Source organism: Ceratotherium simum, chromosome 20, assembly GCF_057802395.1.
Source record: "Ceratotherium simum simum isolate JZ-2026a chromosome 20, ASM5780239v1, whole genome shotgun sequence".
NCBI classification, from domain to species: Eukaryota; Metazoa; Chordata; class Mammalia; order Perissodactyla; family Rhinocerotidae; genus Ceratotherium; species Ceratotherium simum.
In genome coordinates, this window is record NC_141919.1 from 35,707,738 (window position 1) to 35,732,582 (window position 24,845).

At 36.1% G+C, this 24,845-nt stretch overlaps 1 protein-coding gene across 3 annotated transcripts in view; it reads left to right on the forward strand.

Annotated features, from left to right (window-relative positions):
- The window catches only part of CCDC171 (coiled-coil domain containing 171), a 305,088-nt gene that overhangs the window by 68,131 nt on the left and 212,112 nt on the right, over positions 1-24,845 (forward strand). For 2 of the 3 annotated variants that reach the window (XM_014792400.2, XM_087444624.1), the window contains 2 exons: positions 1,147-1,307; positions 5,492-5,630. The exons of the other annotated variant lie outside the window; for it this stretch is intronic. In XM_014792400.2, the coding sequence (XP_014647886.1) occupies positions 1,147-1,307; positions 5,492-5,630 (300 nt within the window). The remainder of the gene's footprint in view (positions 1-1,146; positions 1,308-5,491; positions 5,631-24,845) is intronic. 3 annotated transcript variants of the gene reach the window in all.

Genomic DNA, 24,845 nt, shown 5'->3' on the forward strand with positions numbered 1-24,845 from the left:
CACATAAGTTAATTTGTAGAGCTGTTATTCAAACCCATTATGGTCCTAAAGCCCATTTTCTATCTAGTCTGAAGCATTTTTTTCTACTACCCTTCTTTTTTTGAACTTTAGTAAACTATTTAAAATTTTTAACTTAATTTTCTGAAAAGGAAAAATATCCACATAGTTAAAAAATCAAAACAATATTAAATGGTGGAGAAATCTTACTTTCACTCCCGTCCCTCCCATTGCTCTACTCTCTTGCCTGTTAATGACTCTTATTTTTTCCACTTCTTTGTCCAAAACATAGCAGACAATATACAATGATCTGGACCTTCCTGTTTTCAATATATATCAACACTACACAGAGAACTTCCTTTTCAGAAGCCATTTTGTAGCCTTATTACAGCTAGGTATTATTCTTTTATGGGGATGTACTTTGTTTATCTATTCTACTGTTGGTGTCTATAGGGAATCTAGTTTTTAAAATGTATTATTATGTAAAATTTCAATTATATGCAAAAGTAGAGAGTAGTAAAATGACCCCCCTAGGTACCCATGTTCAGCTTCAAGACTTACCTCAGACCAACTGTGTTTTATGTTACCCTCCTCCACTCCCCCACCCCCAGATTATTTTGAAGCAAATTCTAGATGTCATATTACTACCCCCATAAATATTTTGGTCAAATACTGTTGTTTGATAATAAAAGCTTCACTTTTCTACAGTAAGAAATCTCCAGGAATAAAAAGATCTGTTAACTTTCTTAGGCTTATAAAGATGTTCATGTAATGTGTTTCTCATAACAGGGGAAGAATACTTCCCTGTAGCTTTCAAAACCCACTTAATTTATTATGTTTTGTAAAAGAAGTGTCCAAATGGATTAGTAGGTCAGGGTTAGGCACTTTGATGGGACGGGTTGTATCATATCAGCCCCTCCTTTTTCGTAGCACAGTTCACTCTTCATTCTTTCACTTGTCCTTCCTTCCATTAAGCATGTGGAGAAAGGGAATAAACTGTCTTTTGTTTATTTTCTTTTTTAAACCAAAGCAGAAAGAAAGAAATATTTGGATGAATGATAATCTACTGTTAATCAATTATTCTACTCAGCGTGAGTCTGATGTTAGAATTCCCTTGCTTGCTTTCCTTACTTCTCTGTCGTCTGATAGTTACGGATTCGAGACCTTGAAGGAGCTTTGCAGGTAGAAAAGGCCAGCCAAGCAGAAGCTGTTGCTGACTTGGAAATGATCAAGAATGAGTTCAAAGAAGTTGAAAGTGCATATGAGCGAGAAAAGCATAATGCACAAGAGAGCTTTGCAAAACTAAGTTTGTAAGTGTTTTATTGTAAAATTCTCTAAATTAATATAAAGAGTTTATGAACCTATGTAAGTCTGAATGTGTAGTATTTTAGATATAACTCCTAGTAATGTCAGTGGTGGATTGGGGGTAAGGGACTTCATAAAACATGACTGTACTTCCCTGTATAGGTAAATATGGAAATGCTCTTTTGGATTTTGTAGTATCATGGCTATTCCAAATAGTCTCAGAAATGCAGTTCTTACACAAGGAAGTAAATATATTAATGTATTTTATATTATATTTACTGATGTAATACAGTATCTTTAAAGACCTTGATTTCTAGGCCACCTAAAATGGTCTCTGTGGAGATGGATAATGTTTCAGATTTTCTCAAACTGCAGAAATACTAGTAGTAGGAGTAACACTGCTCCTAGTGGCTAGCATGCATCGTGGCTCACTTCATGCCCAGCATTGCATGGTTCCATTTAATTTATATTACACCCTATGAGGTAGCTCCTCTCTTTATCCCTGTTTTACAGATGTGGAAATTCAGGCTTAAGGAAGGTGAGGAGGTACAGCTAAGTGGCAGAGTCAAGATCTTTCTGACTCCTACTGATTTTAACCTTTTTCATTTCAAAAGCCGTTCATCTGGAATGTTCTGTGGGATGCTTTAAGAAGTTTATAATTCTTTAATATGTTTCAAAAAAAAGTTGAGGGGCCGGGCTTAGTGGTTAAGTTCGTGTGCTCCACTTCGGTGGCCTTGGGTTTGCAGGTTTGGATCCTGGGTGTGGACCTATGCACCGCTCATTGAGCCATGCTGTGGCAGCTTCCCACATACATAATAGAGGAGGATGGGCACAGATGTTAGCCCAGGGCCAATCTTCCTCAGCAAAAAGATGAAGATTGGCAACAGATGTTAGCTCAGGGCCGATCTTCCTCACCAAAAAAAAAAAAAAAGTTGATAGTAGACATTTTAAACCATTTCCCCCTCGAGGGTGAAATGCATCCCACCATTGTGCATGACACAATAATAGGTTGGTACATTAGAGTTGTGTATTTATTTTTAACCTTAGTTTCTATTTATGACAAATAGATGATGGTTTTCCATTTACAGCAGTAGTATAAAGATTCCTTTTAAAATACTTCATTTAACTTAACAAGTGAGTCAAAGAAAAGTATTATTTAAATAGTATTAATTATTATGAGTATGGCAAAAATCATAAAGGGGGCACTTGAAAGACTGAAGTTGAAAAAATTTAAAATTCTTAACTGTGATTACCTTTATTAGTAGTGCTTATAATATTTTAAACCAGTAATTCTGAACTGAATTTTCTTGCTTCCTCTAGGGTGACTTAAATGACATTCTGTGAATGTTGTTACCCTCCTTTATTTTCTTTGAACCATTGCTTGAATCTGCACATTTATATACAAATATGTGTGAAGGGCCTTTATATATATAGTGCAGGCTTCTTTACTGTTGCTTTGAGGTGATGATTAGGACCTACAAGTGAAACTGTAAGAAGTCAGACTCTACCCCCAACAATTAAACTTTTCCAACCGTGAAATAATAGGCTTCTTTGGGAAACTAGTGAGCTTCCCTCCTTGGGAAGTTCAAAGCAGAGAGTGGATGATTCTCTATCATGGATATTGAAGAAGAGGGTCCTGCAAAAGTTGGGTGAGAGGAATTTTAAGATACCTGCTAACAGGCCGGCCCCGTGGCTTAGCGGTTAAGTGAGTGCGCTCCGCTGCTGGCGGCCCGGGTTCAGATCCCAGGCGCGCACCGACGCACTGCTTCTCCGTCCATGCTGAGGCCGTGTCCCACATACGGCAACTAGAAGGACGTGCAGCTATGACGTACAACTGTCTACTGGGGCTTTGGGGGAAAAATAAATAAATAAAAAATTATAAAAAAAAAAAAAAAGATACCTGCTAACAATTAAGCTCTAAGATTTTAACCTATGTACTTTTCTAATTGGACCCCAAAGCAAATTTTTTCCTTAAGTTTGTTTTGCTATTATTTGTGTTTTGTGCTTGAAAAATTTTACTTGAGCTTTGTATTCCAATAAGCACCAACTAATCACTTCTTTTTTGGTAACATCTTTATTTTTCTTTATGGCACATTTTGTTATATTCTTTGTTGCTTGTTGTCTGTCTTCTTATGTGGAGAGGAACTTTGTTTTGTTCATCGCTGTCTCCCAATGCCTGGAATAGTGCCTGGCACGTAAGAGCTGCCAATTGAAGATTTGCTAAATCATCAAAGGAATGAATAGTTAATAATTGCCTCATTTTAAATTGGATTAGTTTATGTACACCAATCACTAAGTTATTCTTAAACTCTATAACAGAACTGAAAATCTCTCATTATGTTCCTACACCTCAGAAAGTCTATCGTATTTAAGTTTTGTCTAAGAGATCCCTCCTGGACTCCTCTCTCCATTGTCTGCATTCTGGATGAATTGTTATTTAGGCTCCCTTTTCACAGTCATCCCCGGACTTTCCTTCACCATCATCCTTGGAATTTGCTTTACTTCTCTTCAACATTGGATCTCTTGTTTGCTGATTTTGTGCCTTCTTCCTTGTTTGATTTAGTCAAAGTAGCTTCTTGAGAAATTGCACATCAGAGGAAAATTTTTAAAACTTACATACTGAAATGTCTTTTTTTGATCTCTACCTTCTTTCGTAGTTCACTGGTTATTCATTCAGTTCTAGTGTCGAGAAGTCTGAAGTAATTTGCTTCCTGATCTTTTGTATGTGGCCCATGTTTTCTTCTGGAAACTTGTACGGAGTGGCCACCAAGTCCGGAAACAGGCGAATATCTAGAAATGGTTTACTGTTGTTACATTATAACACATAATAAAATAATAATATATACGAATTATCTATGGACTATGGTCCATACTCTGTGGACACTCTGCAGAATCTTCTCTTTGTTCTCAGTGTTCTGAAATTTCATGATGGTGGGCCTGGTGTGGATTGTTTTTCATACATGCTGGGCACTCATTGAGCTCTTTCAATTTTAGAGACTTGAGTAATTCATTTCTGGGACATTCTCTTGTATTATTACTTCGCTGATTTTTCCCTTCTATTTTCTTTTACCTTTACTTTCTGGAACATCTGTTATTTATATTTTGGGATTCCTGGGTTGATTTTCTTATCTTTTCTCTACTTTGATCCATTCTTGTTGTTCAGTTCTACTTTCTGGGAGATTTATATAAATGTAGTGTCTAATCCTTCTATACATTTTTATGTAAAATTTTAGCTACTCTACCTTGGAATATCCTTGATCCAAAGGGGAATATACAAAAGAGTTGGCACTAGAATTGTCTGTGTTCCACTGTAGAGAAAGGAATGTTGACTGTTCAGAGTAAGATCATGTGCCATTCAAAAATTAGCTCTTCATTTGATTATAGCCTGAATGTAGTGTGGATGTGGTTATACTGAGTCATCATACCTCCTGCATTACAGCTTAAAAATTATAGGAAACAGGTCTGCTATATTTACTGGGAAGATCTCAGGCTAAAAATAGCAGAAGCATTTTAATTTGAATTAAAATTATCCATTTGATGGATTTTATTTTAAATTTTAAAGCAAATTTTAAAGTAAAATACTTCCAAGCTACCTTTCATCATATGTCCATACAAGAATGTAAATACAGTTTAATGTCAGCCTGAGCAAAATTTAAATAGGAAGGCAAATCCTTTGTAAAGAAATTTATGTTTTTTCACAGTGAATATGAATAATTTGTGATTATTCTTCTTTTTGGATTTTCCATGGCACCACACCAGTTTCACTTGCATGGACATTCAGGAATAAAACACTTGTTCCATTTCTAATGTTCTACTTTAATTTGAAAATTGTTTGATAGGACTGTTTTCTGTCTTGAGGCAGTTTCTGAGCTAATTGAACTGTGGTGGGTGAATTTTGTTCATCAGAAATAATGGTGAGATCAAATCAACACTAACTAAATCTATTTTGCTTATAACCTTGGGCATAGTACAAATATCTGCTAACAAAAGTGGGGAGGTAATATTCCTTTAGAGTCTTTCATTTAACAACGTGCAATCCTTTTTATTTGAAAAAATGAGAGGTGACCTTTAAAAGCCTTTTGGCTTGAAAACATGATATATAATACATTTGCTGCTTGTGTTAAAGGTGTATAATAGGACTTGATGAAAGCATATTTAAAAAACCTGCTCTGACACTTTAACTTTTCAGATTAGAAAGAGAGTATTTCTCCAAAAACAAGAAACTAAATGAAGAGATTGAGGAACAGAAGAAAGTAATTATAGACCTTTCAAAGAGACTCCAGTATAATGAAAAAAGTTGCAGTGAATTACAGGAGGAACTTGTAATGGTAAGGATAAAAAAGAAAACCCTATGGCAGTTACTGTATTGGGTCAAATTTGATGTTTAACAGGTTTTTTCCTCACTGCATGCCATGAGATAATAGTATGAAAGTAATTTTAGTAACATTGATATAAACTTTCAAATCTGGAGATGCTGATTACTACAAATATGTACATAATGAAATCTCTCTTCTTTGGAATAATTGGGAAAACTAATGAATTAGTGAAAACTCTGAATTATAGAATGTTTTAAAATTTATTCAGAGTTTTTCTTTTTTTTTTTTTTTAGGTGCATAAAATAGTGTTACCTAGGTGGAGGGGGGATCAGGGTTTGTAATCAATAGATCCAGTGATTTCAGAGTCCCTTTTGCAATCGTTTTGTACCTGATCACTCTATTTCCATTTCCCGATAATCTAGCTTTCACACCATCACCAAATTTACCTTTCTAAAATATTGATCTGATCTTATCACCCTCCCTTTATTCAAAAACCGTCAATATCTCCCTGTAGCCTTCAGAATAAAGTCCAGTTGCTTGTCATGTAATCGAAGGTCCTTTTCTTTGGGTTCCATGTTAACTTTTCCTGCTGCTTCTTTTGCCATTGTTCACTATGTGTCTTGCTTCAGCCACATTAGAGTACTCTTGGCTTCCTCAACACGTTATGCATTTTCATATCTTCTTGCTTTTGTTCACGCTGTTCATTTTTTTGACCCACATTGGCTGAAATACTCCTTCTCTTCTTGTCCATGAACAAGTTCCTATATATCCTGTAATGCCCCTCTCTGATATCTTGCAATCTGTGAAGCTTTCCTTGATTCCATCTTTCCCCACTCTCCCATCCACCTAAAGTCAGAATTCTGCCCCTTCCCTACTTTTTGTTTCTTTAGTATTTAGTTTAGCATCTTCATCATAACACTCATCAAAATCTGATGTGTATTATGTCTCTCAAGAGATTGTGAATGCATTGAGGTTAACAATTCACTTTACATACCAAGATTCCACTGTAGTACTTGCCTCAATAAACATTTGTTGGGTAGATTTATTTGGTTGATGCAGCATACTTCTGCTCTGCAGTTTGCTGGAAACCCCAACAGGGAGAGGATAAAGTATAGAGTAATACTCTATTTCCTCTTTGTTTTGTTCCCCATGAACATACCTTCTTCAGAGACTTGGCTACTTCACTTGCAATTATATCCCACAACTCTTAGTGATATCAGTTATTGAGGAAAATTGAATATTTTTTCTCCTTGTCAAAAAAGCTGGAGACTCTGGGTTATACTAAGAAGTGGTGGCCAAATCAATGATGCCCAGATAGAAAGGTAATGACGGGATAGGAAGGTAATGATGGGATAAAATTTAAACTCTATCGTTTTCAAATGATCCAATATTATATGTAGTGTCCATTTCAACTCAAGATATTCAATGTATTCTGAGTCAGGAGTTGATATCATTGCTTGCTCTGTGGTTGAATTTGTTGTTTGAGGACTTTGGATGTGGGGTTTTAGAAAGTTTAGAGCTCTTGGTGTAGCATACCCTGGTGCCTGTTCACTGTTATGTGCTGCCCTAAATTTCATGGGCTGTCCTGCCTCTAAATTCCTAGTTCAGAGGGATGAATCAGTGGTGGAGAAAACTATGTCACAGTCATTAAGCTGAGTCTTGGATTTGATCTGCTTGCTTATTAGACAATGTACTCAATAATCTTGAAAGTGAGCCAGAGTTATAACTGAGAATGCAACAGTGAAAACATAGTCAGCAGTATAAGTTGCACGAATCTTCCTAATGCTGGCCTTCTAGCACTCCAATAACCAGATGCAAAATAAAAGAAGCCTGGCTTAATTCACCACTGAGTCTATGTGCTTTTTAATTAAAAAAATTTACTTGGTGCCAACAAGTTTTTATTTTATAACTTTTACAATTTGGTGGAAGGTCTGAAATAAGGCAAGGTGCAGCTCACTAGCAACCTCTCTTTGTTTGGGCCATTGGCACTCATCCTATAAAACACTGTTGTTTTGATCATAGTGCTGAAGATTGTAGACTAATTGTTTCTTCAAAGCTTGATGCATTACTAAAAGCAGTTGCAGATCTGTGAATAGTTCCTTGCTGAAGAGCTCATGGGATGTTCAAAAAACTAATTCAGGGTGCAACCTAAGTGGTTTACAGTTTATTTGGTTCCGCCTAACTATACAGTCCTCTCCATTTTTTTCGTCTTTCTTAAACCCCTAGCTTTACATCTTATTTTCTTCCATCTTTCTCTTTTCTTTCCCTTCCCATTTTTTTCTTCCCTATTATTAGCTTTCTCTTTTAGCTTGTTCTGTTTTATGCTTATTAGAACTCTTGCTCTATCTCTTTACCTGACTATAATATGAAGTTTAAAAATTATTTAATGAAAATTTAGTTAATGAAAATACTATTTCTTTAAATAGTAAGTACAGTGTTTTTCTTTTTATAAAAAATTTATCACTTTTCCTAAATATGCTTTTCTTGTACATATTCCTTTATTGTTTTGTTTTTTTCAATAGATTAGTGGTCTTTGCAGGGGATGGGGGAAGGTTTTAAAAATTTCTCTGTAAAGAGATGTCTATCAAATTAAAAATTTTAAACCATAAAAAGTGGAGTTTTTCTAGTTCTGCATCTTCCAAGTCTGGCTGTTATTTTTGCTTTGAATTTGTAATTGTTTTTGACTGAAGCGAAAATGACCTAGGAGGAAGCTTTTACCTTTTGCTTTTGGAAATGAACCTTGTTTTAATGACATCCCAAGATCCTACGTTCCATAGTGTGACTTTCCCACAGTTATATTTCTTTTGAGTGTAATAGTCTCAGTATTTTATAGAATGTAGATGGGAAGCATATATTACCTGCAGGTAATTTTTCTCTCCCTTGGAGGTAACAGCTCGTTTTCTAGTTTAGGTGATGGTCATGGCCATTATTCAAGTCTTGGTCTTTATTTTCTCTGTTGCATTGCAAGAGAAAATTAGAGCCACTTTCCTCTATAGGTTTAGTAGAGAGATCAAAGTGTTATTAATAATATGCAAAGACTTCAGAAAGTTTTGGGACTTAAAAATAACAGTGTATAATGCAGTATGTTGCAGGCTTTTAGAGCTGGAAGAGGCCTTAGAGATCATCTAGGTCAGGATACATAAAGTGTTAATAAACCAGTTGGAAAGTGATAGCTCCCCTGTTTCAAGAGACATAATACAAATATAGGACATAATTTTGGAAAAGTCCAAAATATAAACCCAGCCAACTTTAATTGTACTTTTATATTAACGAAATTCCTCCTATTCGATGTATGGATTTAAAAGATATGATATGACTTAAAAGATATGATTATATAAATGAATAGTATATTATTATTATTTTTAATGTAATAGAGTTAGAATTTCAACATAGGACATTTAAGGATTTAACAAAATTAATCTCGTGTTCTGTGTTATACACTATTGAATTTGACTTTAAAAAGTTTTAATTAAAATTGAACTATTAATTTCAAAATCTATGAATTTAATAATGATTTAATCAACTACTAAATAGAACTGAATTTCTAGTTTAAGCTGCTTAGCGATCATGCTTATTAAAGTCCTTCAGAGGCTCAATACATCCAGTTGGGTCTTTTAGTCATTACTGTGGGTTTTTATATCTGCTTCTCTCGAAGCAGGGGAGCTATCATTTTCAAATTGGTATTATTAGGACTTGCTTTGTGCTTTCTACAATGAAATTTTTTTAAGTCCATCATTTCTTGAGATTTGTTTTTCTGCCACTCAGTAATATTTAGTTACAGCTCTAGGAGAGACCATATATTGAAAAGGGAATTCTAGTTCTCATGAGGTTTTGCTCAAAGAATATTTTATTCTCTAAAGAACTTGTGATTGAAAATAGTCAAGTGTATATTTTTTCCCTGTACTCTGGGGGCTTGACTGATTATATAATAATAATGATTGCTAGCATTAGATAGGATTTTGGAAAGTGCTTTGATTGCTGTGCTTTGTGGTAAAGTTAATGTTTCTTGGTAATATTTTTGCTTCTATTGATCTACTAGGTTTGCCTTAGAAGGACATGTTTCTGATTTTACAGGAGGCATTCGAAGCTAATGAGCTAAAAATATTCTATTCTGAATTTTTACTAAAAAATTGTTGATTCCTGATTTTCACTAGAATAGGAGTCGTATTTATATATGTGTTGTTTTGGCTAATATAAACATCAGTTTATGTCTCTCTTAGTGGCCCTTAAAAATGTAATACTATTAAAAGTATTCATCAAATGTGTGTGTGTTTGTATTTGTGTATTTAAATGTTCGTTATATCACTGGCTTCCTAAATTTATAAGCTTTTCGAAATTTATTGTTATATGAATTACTAAGTTTTGAAAATTCAAATCTCATTTTTGACCTGTGAAAAAATAAAATCGTATTGTGTGTGTGTATGTGAGAGAGGGAGAGATAAAGAGAGAGCGAGAGATAAGGAGATGTTTTTATGTCAAGGCCCATATTCAGATTGGACGGTAGCGTCTACCAAAAAATAAACTAATTGTAAAGCTGTGTAAGGGACAGTGACATTTCATCATATGAGATAAGCAATTGAGATCATAGAATGCTCATATCCCTGGAAGCAGCATAGGCAAGCAAGGAGGGAAAGAAAGAATAAATGGTTTTATGCAGAAGAGATATTAGCTGTCATTAATATGAGCAAGGAGAAGCTGCAGATGGTGATGATTATGAAAGCTAACCAGAACCAATTCAGTTCCGCTGAGCAAGCTCTCCCTGAGTCCTTACAAATGCACTGCGTGTGTGATGGTAACGAGGTGGAAGATAGGATGAAAAGGTGAGCTGTGGAGCAGAAGTATATGCTGTTGATTATAGGTTCTGATGCTCCTGTTGTTACTCAGAATTCCTTCATAATGGCTTAAAATATATTTAAATTAAAAATTTAAAAACTTACTTGAGTTCAAAAATGTTTAGAAATTATAAGCATTATGTGTCACTATTTCAAAAGTTCAACCTATGGTTAAAATACTAATTTTATTAAAAAAAAACTTAATGACTAAATAAAAGTATTTATTTTTTACCTATTATTTTTCCTATTATTATTTTTTTTTTTATTTTTTTTTATTGCAGTAACATTGGTTTATAACATTGTAAAAATTTCAGGTGTACATCATTGTACTTCTATTTCTGCATGGACTACATCATGTTCACCACCAAAATACTAATTACAACCCATCACCACACACATGTACCCAATTATCCCTTTCACCCTCCTCCCTCCCCCCTTCCCCTCTGGTAACCACCAATCCAATCTCTGTCCCTATGTGTTTGTTTATTGTTGTTATTATCTACTACTTAATGAAGGAAATCATACGGTATTTGACCTTCTCTCTCTGACTTATTTCACTTGGCATCATGCCCTCAATGTCCATCCATGTTGTCACAAATGGCTGGATTTCATCGTTTCTTATGGCTGAGTAGTATTCCATTGTGTATATATACCACAGCTTTTTTATCCATTCGTCCCTTGATGGGCACTTAGGTTGCTTCCAAGTCTTGGCTATTGTGAATAAGGCTGCAATGAACACAGGGGTGCATGTACCTTTGCAAATTGGTGTTTTCAAGTTCTTTGGATAAATACCCAACAGTGGAATAGCTGGATCATATGGTAGTTCTATCGTTGATTTTTTGAGGAATCTCCATACTGTTTTCCATAGTGGCTGCACCAGTTTGCACTCCCACCAGCAGTGTATGAGAGTTCCCTTCTCTCCACAACCTCTCCAACACATGTTGTTTCCTGTCTTGTTAATTATAGCCATTCTGACGGGCGTGAGGTGATATCTCATTGTAGTTTTGATTTGCATTTCCCTGATAGTTAGTGATTTTGAACATCTTTTCATGTGTCTGTTGGCCATCTGTATATCTTCTTTGGAGAAATGTCTGTTCAGGTCTTTTGCCCATTTTTTAATTGGGTTGGTAGTTTTTGTTGTTGAGATGCATGAGTTCTTTATATATTTTGGAGATTAAGCCCTTATCAGATGTATGGTTTGCAAATATCTTCTCCCAATTGTTAGGTTGTCTTTTCGTTTTGTTGATGGTTTCCTTTGCTGTGCAGAAGCTTTTTAGTTTGATGTAGTCCCATTTGTTTATTTTTTCTATTGTTTCTCTTGCCCGGTCAGATGTGGTGTTTGAAAAGATGTTGCTAAGACTGATGTCGAAGAGCGTACTGCCTATGTTTTCTTCTAGAAGTTTCATAGTTTCAGGTCTTACATTCAAGTCTTTAATCCATTTGGAGTTAATTTTTGTGTATGGTGTAAGGTAAGAGTCTACTTTCATTTTTTTGCATATGGCTATCCAGTTTTCCCAACACCATTTGTTGAAGAGACTTTCTTTTCCCCATTGTATGTTCTTGGCTCCTTTGTCAAAGATTAGCTGTCCATAGATGTGTGGGTTTATTTCTGGGCTTTCGATTCTATTCCATTGATCTGTGTGTCTGTTTGTGCCAGTACCATGCTGTTTTGGTTACTATAGCTTTGTAGTATATTTTGAAATCAGGGAGTGTGATACCTCCAGCTTTGTTCTTTTTTCTCAGGATTCCTTTAGCTATTCGGGGTCTTTTGTTGTTCCATATAAATTTTAGGATTCTTTGTTCTATTTCTGTGAAAAATGTTGTTGGAACTTTGATAGGGATTACATTGAATCTATAGATGGCTTTAGGAAGTATGGACATCTTAACTATGTTAATTCTTCCAATCCAAGAGCACGGAATATCTTTCCATTTCTTTGTGTCTTCTTCAATTTCTTTCAGAAATGTTTTATAGTTTTCGGTGTACAGATCTTTCACCTCTTTGGTTAAGTTTATTCCTAGGTATTTTATTCTTTTTGTTGCAATTGTAAATGGGATGGTATTCTTAATTTCTCTTTCTGCTACTTCGTTGTTAGGGTACAGAAATGCAACTGATTTTTGTATGTTGATTTTGTATCCTGCAACTTTACCATATTCGTTTATTACTTCTAAAAGTTTTCTGGTGGATTCTTTAGGGTCTTCTATATATAAAATCACGTTAAAAAGATTATACACCATGATCAAGTGGGATTTATTCCAGGTATGCAGGGATGGTTTAACATTCGCAAATCAATCAACGTAATACACCACATTAATAAAATGAAGAACAAAAATCACATGATCATCTCAATAGATGCAGAGAAAGCATTTGACAAGATACAGCATCCATTTATGATAAAAACTCTGAATAAAATGGGTATAGAAGGAAAGTACCTCAACATAATAAAGACCATATATGAGAAACCCACAGCTAATATCATCCTCAATGGTGAAAAACTGAAAGCTATCCCTCTAAGAACAGGAACCAGACAAGGATGCCCACTGTCACCACTCCTATTTAACATAGTATTGGAAGTCCTAGCCAGAGCAATCAGGCAAGAGAAAGAAATAAAAGGGATCCAAATTGGAAAGGAAGAAGTGAAACTGTCACTATTTGCAGACGACATGATTTTCCTATTATTTTTAACCTTATTAAAAGTGTCTCTTAATTGTTTTTACTGTTTTTTTTTTGTGTGTGTGAGGAAGATTAGCCATGAGCTAACATCTGTTGCCAATCCTCCTCTTTTTGCTGGGGTAGATTGTCCCTGAGCTAACATCTGTGCCCATCTTTCTCTATTTTATGTGGGATGCCTGCCACAGCATGGCTTGATGAGTGGTGCGTAGGTCCGCACCTGGGATCTGAACCTGCGAACCCTGGGCCTCCGAAGCAGAGTGCATGAACCTAACCACTAAGCCACTGGGCTGGCCCCTGTTTTTAGTGTTTTTTAATGACGTGAGTCAACTTTTTCCATTGCAGATCAGCAGGGCCCATTTGCCAATTTTTAGATATAAATGTTTGCATATGCTTTTTATTTGTTTCTTCAAGAGTTTGCATTAGAAATTTTTATTTACATGTGTATCCATTTGTGACATTCATGCATGGTTAGCAGAAATGTGAAGGATGAGTTTTTGCAGGCTCAAAGAAAGATAAGATGATTATGAAAGAAACAAAAAGAATGACATGCCAGATAGAGGCAGAAATGCATTCATTTTAGCAGTGTGCGAGATATAGTATACCAAGATAGAAATATAACATAGTTCTTTGTCATCTCATTGTTTTTTCTGGTTAAAGATATTTTATAACCAACTTTGACTCCTCTCTAATAATACATTAAGGTCTCACTCACAAATTTTTCTGAAATTTCTTTGAATATTTTGACTTTTTTTTTTTTTTTTGGTGAGGAAGATCAGCCCTGAGCTAACATCCATGCCAATCCTCCTCTTTTTGCTGAGGAAGACTGGCCCTGGGCTAACATCTGTGCCTATCTTCCTCCACTTTATATGGGATACCGCCACAGCATGGCCTGACAAGCAGTGCATCGGTGCGCGCCCAGGATCCGAACCCGGGCCGCCAGCAGCAGAGCTCGCGCACTTAACCACTGCGCTGCAGGGCCGGCCCCAGGATGTTTTGATATTTTAGTCCCCTGTCTACGCTGGTCATAGATTCATCATGACTTCTAAAGTAGTCCTTGGTTCCGTGGTAGGTGATTGGTAAATGTTCATCTAAACATCATCTGGTTAGCTAACATAGCATTAACAGACTTTTATTCCTAGGGTAACAAACTCTTTTTGTGAATTATGTCCAAGGCAAAAAGAAGTGAGTCCTTTTATCCTACAGTTCCGTCTTTTAGACTTCTGTGGTTGTTTAGAATTATAGGATTTGCTGACTCAACAATTTAACATTTAACCTGAACTTACTCTTTATGTCACATCGTAAAACATGTCAATCAAAAATTAGAAACTTATTATTTTATCTTTGGTTGGCACTTTGTTTTCAATCCGACGGTTTTGTTTATTTAGCTGATAGATTCTGTTTTCATTCTAGAATTCCTTGCACGTCAAAAGGCTGGTAAGAAAACTAACAGCTTTGGAAACAAAATTTAAATATAAGTGCAATCCACACTTAAAAACAAAATGCCAAACACTTTTGCTATATGAATGAAGAATGGAAGTTTGGTTTATAAAACCAAATAAATAAATCAATAAATAATGACATCAAATAAATAATGACCAGTTTTTCTGGTCATTAGCTTGTTCATAAACCTAACCATTAAATATAAATAAAATTTCTATTGTCTATATTATAAGACTGTTAGCCAGATATCTCTGTAGAAAATTATAATTCTACTAATTATAAATGTAATAGCAGCTTTAAGGCACAGTTAATTCTCTTTAATCCTTGTCATTGATCAAGTCTCTTCTTTGGTCTTTGAAAAAATTTACACTAGTTAATGTTTCCTGGCTAATTTTGACATTAAATTCGATTTTAAACTATATTGGTGTTGAAATTTTAGCTCATCTTTTAGTCAGGATTAAGCCCTATACTTGAAGGAGAATTATTGTTGAACCAGGAATTTAATTGAACTTTTATATTAAGCTGACTCCAAGTATGCAATTTGTCTGGCTTTCTACATTTGTATTTCTGTAAACTTTTATCCCTTAATATTGATGGGCACTTAGGCTCAGTCAGCATGGATTAGTAGAAAGAACATATATTTTGGAGATAGATTGATCTAGGTTTTAATCCCAGTCCTATCTCATAATAGTTGTGTGACCTTTAGTGATATTATTCCTCTGACTCTGTCTGTTCGTTTGTAAGATGATACTAATAATCTCTATCATGGAGGATTTTTGATAAGCATTAAAGATAATATACGTATTGACATAACAGAGGGTGTGTGTATGTGTGTGCGCACATGTAACTTGTGAATACGTTGCTGGAGTTCTTCTGGAAACATAATTATATGATAATACTAGGAAAATACTGAATAAGAAGATTTAGGAGAGATTAAACCTTTAGGATATCAAAATATATTGGAGGGAGGAAGAACTTCTGGAATGATGGATTAAGGAGCTTGATGAACCCTCTACCTAGCAAAACAACAATTTAACTGGTGAAGAATTAAAAAAAAAAACAAAACAGCAATCATATAAAGCTCTGGAAATCGAAACTTTCATTCAAGGAAATCTACTAATCATCAAAATTAAAACCTTGGTGCTTCAAAGGACAGTATCAGAAAAATAAAAAGACAACTTACAGAATGGGAGAAAATATTTGCAGATCATATGTCTGATAAAAGAGTTTTATCCAGAATATATAAAGACCTCTTGTAACTCAACAATTAAAAAAAACCCAGTTGAAAAAGATTTGAACAGACTTCTCCAAACAAAACATACAAATGGCCAATAAACACATGAAAAGATGCTCAGTATCATTAGTCATCAGGAAAAGGCAAACCAAAACCATAATGACATAGCGTCACACACACTAGGATGACTATGGTAAAAAAGACAGGTAATAACAATTGTTAGCGAGGATGTGGAGAAATTGGAACCCTCATACACTGCTGTTGGGAATGTAAAATGATGCTGCCACTTCGGAAAACAGTTTGGAAGTTCCTCAAAATGTTACAATTGGAGTTAGCATATGACCTAGCAGTTGTACTCCTAGGTGTATACCCAATAGTGTTTGTGCATGAATGTTCATAGTAGCATTTTTCATAACAGCAAAAAGTTGAAACAACCCAAGTGTCCATCAATTGATGAATGGATGAACAAAAGTTGGTATATTCACACAATGGAATATTATTCAGGCATAAAAAGAAATGAAGTACTGATCAATGATACAATGTGGATGAACCTTGAAAACGTTAAGCTAAGTGAAAGAAGCCAGACACAAAAGGCCATATAGCATGTAATTCCATTTATATGATATGTCCAGAATAGGCAAATCTATAGAGATAGAAGTAGATTAGGGTGGCCTAGGGCTGGAGAGGTTGAGGGGAGATGGGGAGTGGCTGCTAATGGGTATGGGGTTTCCTTTTGGGGTGATGAAAGTGTTCTAAAATTGATCATGGTGATGGTTGTGCAACTCTATGAATGTATTAAAAACCATTGAATTATATACTTTAAATGGTTGGTGTATAGTGTGTAAAATTATATCTCAAGCTAGTAAAAAGAAAAACAGTTACTAAATTTCAGTAAGAACAGTGAGAGTCTGTGGCATTTGAGTGATGACCCATTCCATAACCCCTTTTCCACTCCTGCTCCATGTTCCAGAAGCTCTACCCCAAGTTATGCAGCCAAGAAGATGGGCCCTTCCTCTCTCCCTAGCTCTCAGGCTGGGGCTATGGTTTCATCTTAGGAAGGGCAGACTACTGGAATTTCTCATTCCTCAGAGCCCTGTGTTGCAGCAACTCTATTCCAGGCAGGCATGGCTGAGAGGACCAGATCTCTCTTCCTCCACTCAGCCCTCACAAGGGGAAACTCCCACCCCAGGTGTAGCAGACCGGGAATATTGGGGCCAATTCCTCCTACACCAGAAGACCAGGGTTTGCAACTCCCCCAGTGGCCACTTATAGAACAGGATTGTTACTCTGGAAAAAGTGGGTCTTCATCTCCAAATCCAATGTAGTGGCACAGGAGTCTGCCCAGGGGGAAGGGCAGGCTGGCTATAAGGGGAAAGAGCTCTGCAGCTCTGCTTCAAGGGACTGACCTTATTTGGAAAAGAGAATGGAGAACTCTGTGTTTAAGGGCATTGGTGAAAACAATATAGATCTTGGTGAAGAGCAATTAAGAGAAACCTGGTACCTCTATGATACAATGAAATAACAGAGCACCCAGAAGTTTAGTAGAACTAGAGAAAGAGACAGCCAAGAAGATCCCTACAGGGGTCATAGTTAAGTCTGGGGGTTGGGAAGGCTGTGTGCATGTGGTAGGCTGCATCCACTCAGGAACACTCAGAACAGGATGTGAGGCAGACTTGAAAACGCCCCAAGCTGTACAAAGACCATCAATGCAAAGTGAAAGCCTCAGTGGCACAAGGGACCAAGGAAAAGAGAAGAGACTCAAATTATTAAAATCATGAATGAAAGGACAAAACTATTGACCTAACAGAAATAAAAAGAATTTTAAGAGAAACTGTAAGCAATTATATGCCAACAAATTAGATAATTTAGATGAAATGGACAAATTTCTAAAAAGACACAAACTACCAAAACTGATAAAAAAGAAATGGAAAATCTGGATAGACCTATAACAAGTAAAGAGAGTGACTTAGTAATCAAGAAACTTCCCACAAACAAAAGCCCGGTCCTAGATGGCTCCCCTGGTGAATTCTACTAAATGTAAGAAGAATTAACACTAGTTTTTCACAAATCCTTTCAAAAAACAGAAGAGGAGATGACACTTTCTATCTCATTCTATGAAGTCAGTATTATTGCCCTGATAACAAAACCAGACGAAGACATCATAAGAAAAGAAAACTTGGACCAGTATTCCTTTTGAATATAGATGCCAAAATCTTTAACAATATACTAGCAAATGGAATCCAGCAAGATATACAAAAGATTTTACACTATGATCAAGTGGAATTTATCCCAGGAATGTACGACTGGTGTAACATCTGAAAATCGATTAGTGTAATATGACAAAAACCAAATGATCATCTCAATAGACACAGAAAAACATTTGATAAAATTCAACATCCTTTTGTGATAAAGATGCTTAACAAACTAGGAATAGAAAGGAACTTCCTCAGACTGATAAAGAGCATCTGTGAAAAACCTACAGTTAGCATCATAGTTAGTGGTGAAAGACTGAATGCTTTCTCCCCAAGATCAGGAACAAGGCAAGGACGTATACTCTCACCATGTCTACCTAACATTGTACTGGAGGTTCCAGCCAGGGCAATTAGGCAAGAAAAAGAAATAAAAGGCATCCACTTTAGAAAGGAAGAAGTAAACTATCTATTCACAGATGACGTGATCTTGTATATTAGAAAATTCTAAGGAATATACCCATACAATTATTAGAACTACCAAACAAGATCAGCAGGGTTGCAGGATACAATGCAAGACTGATATACAAAATCAATTGTATTTGTATACACTAGCAAGAGCAATCCAAAAATGAAATTAAGGAAACAATTCCATTTATAATAGGATCAAAAAGAATAAAATACTTAGGAATAACTTAACAAAAGAAATGCAAGAATTTTATGCTGAAAACTGCAAATTATTACTGAAAGAAATTAAACAAGACCTGAGTAAATGAAAATACATCCATGTTCATGGATCGTAAGAGTTAATATTGTTACCTGTTAAGATGTTAGGACTCCTCAAATTGTTGTATAGATTTAATGCAATTTCTATCAAAATTCTAGCTAGTTTTTACAGAAATTGACATGCTGATCCTAAAATTCATATGGAAATGCAAGAGACCTAGAATAGCCAAAATAATTTCAAAAAAGAAGAATAGGGGCCGGCCCGGTGGCGCAAGCGGTTAAGTGCGCGCGCTCCGCTGCGGCGGCCCGGGGTTCGCTGGTTCGGATACCGGGCGCGCACCGACGCACTGCTTGGCAAGCCATGCTGTGGCGGCGTCCCATATAAAGTGGAGGAAGATGGGCACAGATGTTAGCCCAGGGCCGTCTTCCTCAGCAAAAAAAGAGGAGGATTGGTGGATGTTAGCACAGGGCTGATCTCCTCACAAAAAAAAAAAAAAAAAAAAAGAAGAATAAAGTTGGAGGAGTAACACGTCCCAACGTTAAAGCTTACTACAAAGCTATAGTAATCAAGACAATATGGTATTGGCATAATGAAAGACATATAGATCCAGGGAAAAGAATTGAAAGTCCAGAAACAAACCCTTACAATTATATTTAATTGATTTTCAAAAAGGGTGCCAAGTCAATTCAGTGGGGAAAGAATAGTATTTTTCAACAAATGGTGTTGAGAGAACTGGGTATCCACCTGCCAGAGAATGAATTTGAACCCCTACACAAAAGTTAAATTGTTTGTAGACCCAAATAAAACTACAAAACCGTTAGGCAGTGGTTTCTTAGGTCTCACATCAAAAGCACAAGCCACAAAACATAGATTACATTGGACTTCACCAAAATGAAAACTTTTTTTTTGTGTGTGTGAGGAAGATTAGCCCTGAGCTAACGTCTGTGCCCATCTTCCTCTGTTTTATATGTGGGACGCCACCACAGCATGGCTTGATGAGTGGTGTGTAGGTCTGTGCCCGGGATCCAAACCTGTGAACCCCGGGCCGCCGAAGCAGAGCACACGATCTTAACCACTATGCAACTGGGCTGGCCCCAAAATTAAAAACTTTTATGCTTTAAAGTGAAAATACAACCGATAAAATGCTAGAAAATGTTTGCAAGTCAAATGTCTGATAAAGGGCTTGTATTCAGAATACATAAATACCTCTTACAACTCAATAATAAAAAGAGAAATAACTCAAATAATGGGTGAAAGGTTTAAATACATGTTTCTTCAAAGAAGATATACAAATTGCCAATAAGAATGTGAAAAGGTGTTCAAAATCATTAGTTAAGGATATGCAAATCAAAACCACAATGAGATATCTCTCCACACTCATTAGCTTGGCTGCAATAAAAAAATGGACAACAGCAAGTTTTGGTGAATAGGTGGAGAAGTTGGAAGCGTCATACATTGCTGGTGGGAACGTAAAATGGTGCAGCCCCTTTGGAAAAACATTTGGCAGCTTTTCAAAAAGTTAAACCTAGAGTGCCCACATGACCCAGCATTTTGCTCCTAAGTATATGCCCAGGAGAAACAAAAACATATGTCCACACAAAAACCTGGACATGGATGTTCACAGCAGTATTCTTCATAATAACCAAAAAGTGGAAACAACCCAAATGTTCATCAGCTGATGAATGGCTTATCGATATGATATTTTTGGCAATAAAAATACAGTACTGATATATACTATAACATGGATGAACCTTGAAAACGTTATTCTTTGTGAAAGAAGCCAGGCATAAAAGGCTACATATTTTATGATTCCAGTTATATGAAGTGTGTAGAATAGGTGAATCTATAGAAACAGGAATGAGAGTGGTGTTTGCTGAGGGCTTAGGGTGGTGGTGAGAGAATGGAGAGTGACAGCCAATGAGTATGGCATATCTTTTAGTGGGGACAACACTGTTCTAAATTTAGATTGTGGTTATGGTCGAACAACCCTGTGAATATACTAAAACATTGAATTGTGTACTTTAATAGGGTGAATTGTATTTTATCTCAATAAAATTTTAAAAAAATATAAAGTTACTGTAATTAAGAGTTTGTACTGACAAAATAGAGAAATCAATGAAACAGAATAGGAAGTTCAAAAATAGCTATGAATATGTGTGGGAATTTAGTGTATGATAAAGTTGATATATGTAAAGGAGAATACTTCAGCTCTAAGGAAAAACATACTCCTTTATGTCTCCCCCCTCTATACACAACACTGCTCACACAGGACTCTTCTAGTCACCAAGTGTGTGAGGATTTCCCCACACCAGGGAATTCTACCACAGCAGCCAAGTATCCTGTGTTTTGACACGATTCTGACACTATCTACCTGGAGATAGCGTCAGATCCCACAGATTAAGAGTTCAGTCGCATAAGACTGGTCTATTCCCACCCCTGTCCCCCACAATTGAGATGCCAATTGCAAGTCCAGGTTCTTACCTGTGCTTCTGACCAACCGGTTATAAGTCAGTGATTCCCCTCCTCAGGTTTGATTAATTTGCTAGAGTGGCTCCCAGAACGCAGGAAAATAGTATTATTTACTAGATCACCGGTTTTTAATAAAAGGACATAACTCAGGAACAGCCAGATGAAAGGAAAGGTATGTGGGAAGAGTCCCTGAGCATCTATGCTCTTTCTGGGCTGTGCGACCCTCCCCACATCTCCAGGTGTTCCCCAACCTGGAATCTCCCCAAACTCAGTCCTTCTGGGTTTTTATGGAGGCTTCATTCATAGGCATGAGTAATTAAATCGTTGGCCATTGATCACTGATTCAACCTCTAGCTCCTTTCCCCTCCTTGGAGGTTGGGGAAGTTGGGCTGAAAGTTCCAACTGTCTAATCACGTGGTTGGTTCTCCTGGCAACTAGCCCCCTGTCCTTTGGTTATCTAGGGGCTTTTAGAAAAATCACCACATTAACATAAACTCAGATTTGGTTGAAAGGAGTTTGTTCTGAATAACAAAGGAGACCCATTTCACCTTTATCACTCTAAAGCTATTTCAGGAACTGGGAACAAACTAAATATTATAACAAAAGATGCCTTTAATGACTCTTAAATAGGAAATTACAAGGATTTTAGGAGCTATGTGCCAGGAACCATGGACAAAGATCAAATATATATTTCTTACTATAAATCACAATATCATAGTATGTCAAATCAATGTCTAAAGATATATTATTCCATAAATAGTTTTTGGATAACTAGGTATACATAAGAGGAGAAAATAAAACTAAATCCCTGCCGTATTGCTTATATCAAACAAATTCTAGATTGATCAAAGAGCCGTAAAAAAGGAAGATGAAAAATCATTGAAAGAAAAAGGGAATTAAGTGTTTTATAATCTTGGAGGAAGGAAAGTATGAGACAAATCTAGCAGTCCCAAAGCAAATTATTGATAAATTTGATCACTTAAAAAAATACAGCTTTAGGGCTGGCCTGTTGGCATAGTGGTTAAATTCTCACGCTCTGCTTCAGCGGCCCGGGGTTCGCAGGTTTGAATCCTAGGCACAGACCTAAGCACTGCTCATCAAGCCATGCTCTGGTGGCATCCCACATAGAGAATAGAGGAAGATGGGCACAGATGTTAGCTCAGGGCCAGTCTTCCTCACCAAAAACAAACAAACAAACAACTTGGTGTTTACAAATATAGTGGGAAGGCAAATGACAAGTTGTCAATGATGATTTACAACATGTATGCAAAGAGAATGTTTCCATAATTTACAGAGGACTGTTATATATCACTAAGGAAAATACGGCAATGTAGTATAAAAATGGGCCCATGATATGAAAAGGCAGTTCACAGAAAAAGAAGTATAGATGGCTAGTAAACATACGAAAAGATGCTTAATCTTATTTAAAATTAAGAAAGGCACATTAAAATAAGTTGATAATGCTTACCGTTGGAAAGCTGTTGGGAAATAGGCATTTATACTGTTCATGGTAGTTTTGTTACTGAGGCCTAAGGGACTGGTGACCCGCAAGTGGGTCCTTTTGCCCAGAGCTGATTGTGCAAATAGAACCAGACCAGATTTAGAATAGCAGAGCAGAGACTTTATTTATTGATCAATGAATGGAGGAGGCAGAGCTCATGCTCTAAAACACTTTCTCCCCCAAGGCAAGGTGACGAGGGTTCTTATGGGATGTGAAGGGGGAGGGGTCTCTGAGTCATGGCTTGGGGCAGGGGCATTTGGGGCATGCGCAGATCTTCCCTTCTTGCACACGGCACCTTGTGCACATGTTTCCTTTTGCACATGGCACCTTTTGCACGTTTCCTTTTGCGCACGGCACCCCATGGCCGTCTTAGACCTTTCCGGTTTGGACTGGTTCTGCAGTTTGGCCATCTGGCAATGTTCTGCCTTGGTTTCTATAAGCAAGCACAACTTAAAAACAAAGCATTAGACATGGAAAATGTTTTAGGGACTTCTCTGGGTGACAGTATCCTTGGTAGGACACTTTGGAGAGCAATTTGGTAACAATTGTCTGAAAACAGTTGCACCTACACTTTTACCCATCAAATCTATGTCTAGTTTGTCGAGTAGATATACTTGAATGTGCATGCAAAGATACACAAGTACACATATTAGGATGTGTATTGTAGTAATACCACTAGTAGTAAAAAACTGTAAATAACCTATAAATCTTAGCAGTAGGGGACTGGTTAAATTAATTAATGGTACTTCTAAACAGTGGAGTACTATGCAACTAACGAAAATATTTGTGATGTGGAAAGATGTCAGAGACATACTATGAATGGAAAAGTAAGTTATATAGTAGTATGTGTACTATGACCCTATTTGAATTAAAAAATTTTAACAATCATATATGTATTAAAGTTTCTATAATTATAAAACAAACTGTGAATAAAACTTACCTGTGAGGATTGAGTTACCTTCTATTTTTCTGTATTGTTGTTTTTTTCTAGTATCATAATATAGATAAACTCAAAGAATTTAATTGAATATTTAAATATTTAATAATTAAAAGTATTTAATAAATAAAAATACCTATAATGTAGTATCTTATATTTATATATGTAAAGGCGGTGCTTTATAAATACTATTTTTTCAGATAAACTTTGGTGGCTGTTGATAATAATATATTCCATTTTGACTCTTTTACTTTTTTATTTTTTAACAACTGAAACTTGACGTTTCTTTTTCTATAAATATGCGCCTTACATTTGTCTGTGAGTCTGTGCTTTGATAACATTCAGGAATCTCCATCTGGGCCTCTTTGCTTAGTTGGTCCTCATAGTGTTTCCTAACACACTGACAAAGTGCATGTATATCTTCTGTAGAAAAGTATTTTTGTTTCTTTGTTGGCTTGTTTATTTACTGTTTTTCAAATATGTAATTAAATTTTTGAATAGATAGTAGGTACACATGATACAAGATTTCAAAGATACAGAAAGTTATACAGGGAAAAATGAAATCGCTCTCTTCCCAACCCTTGGCCACCAGAATCTCTTTCCAGGGGCAACCATAGTTACTACTTTCTTGTGATTCTATGCAGAGATTCTCACTACATTTACAAATATGCACACACACACACATTTTACACAAATGCTAGCATATTAAACGTACTGTTCTCCCTCTTTTTTCCCTCTGATATTAACTTGTTTGATATTACAGCATTAAAAAAAACTGTTACTAATGGTACGCTAATGCAGAAAACTTGGAGTCTGGTTTTGTTTCTGTTTTGCATCTCAACTCAGAGGGCTTACAGTTAGACCATGCATCATTTATTTTATAGAACACACTTTTTCACGCCCTCTCTTGTTTTTAACTCAACAATATAGCTTAGAGACCTTTCTATATTAGTACATGAAGAAGAGCTTCCTCCTTCTATTTTAAGTCTGTGTGGATGGATTGTAATTGACTTAACAGTCTTCTGTTGATTGCATGGACTGTAATTTATTTAACTATTTAATTCTTATTTTAGATACTCGGTATTGTCTAGGTGCTGGGGACACATTGATGAGGACCAAAAAAACAGGCTATATTTACTCCCCTCGTGGGGCTTATGTTCTATGAGATAGACATTAATAAAAGACCTACTTGAATACTGTGGAATCATAATTGTGATAAGTGCTGAG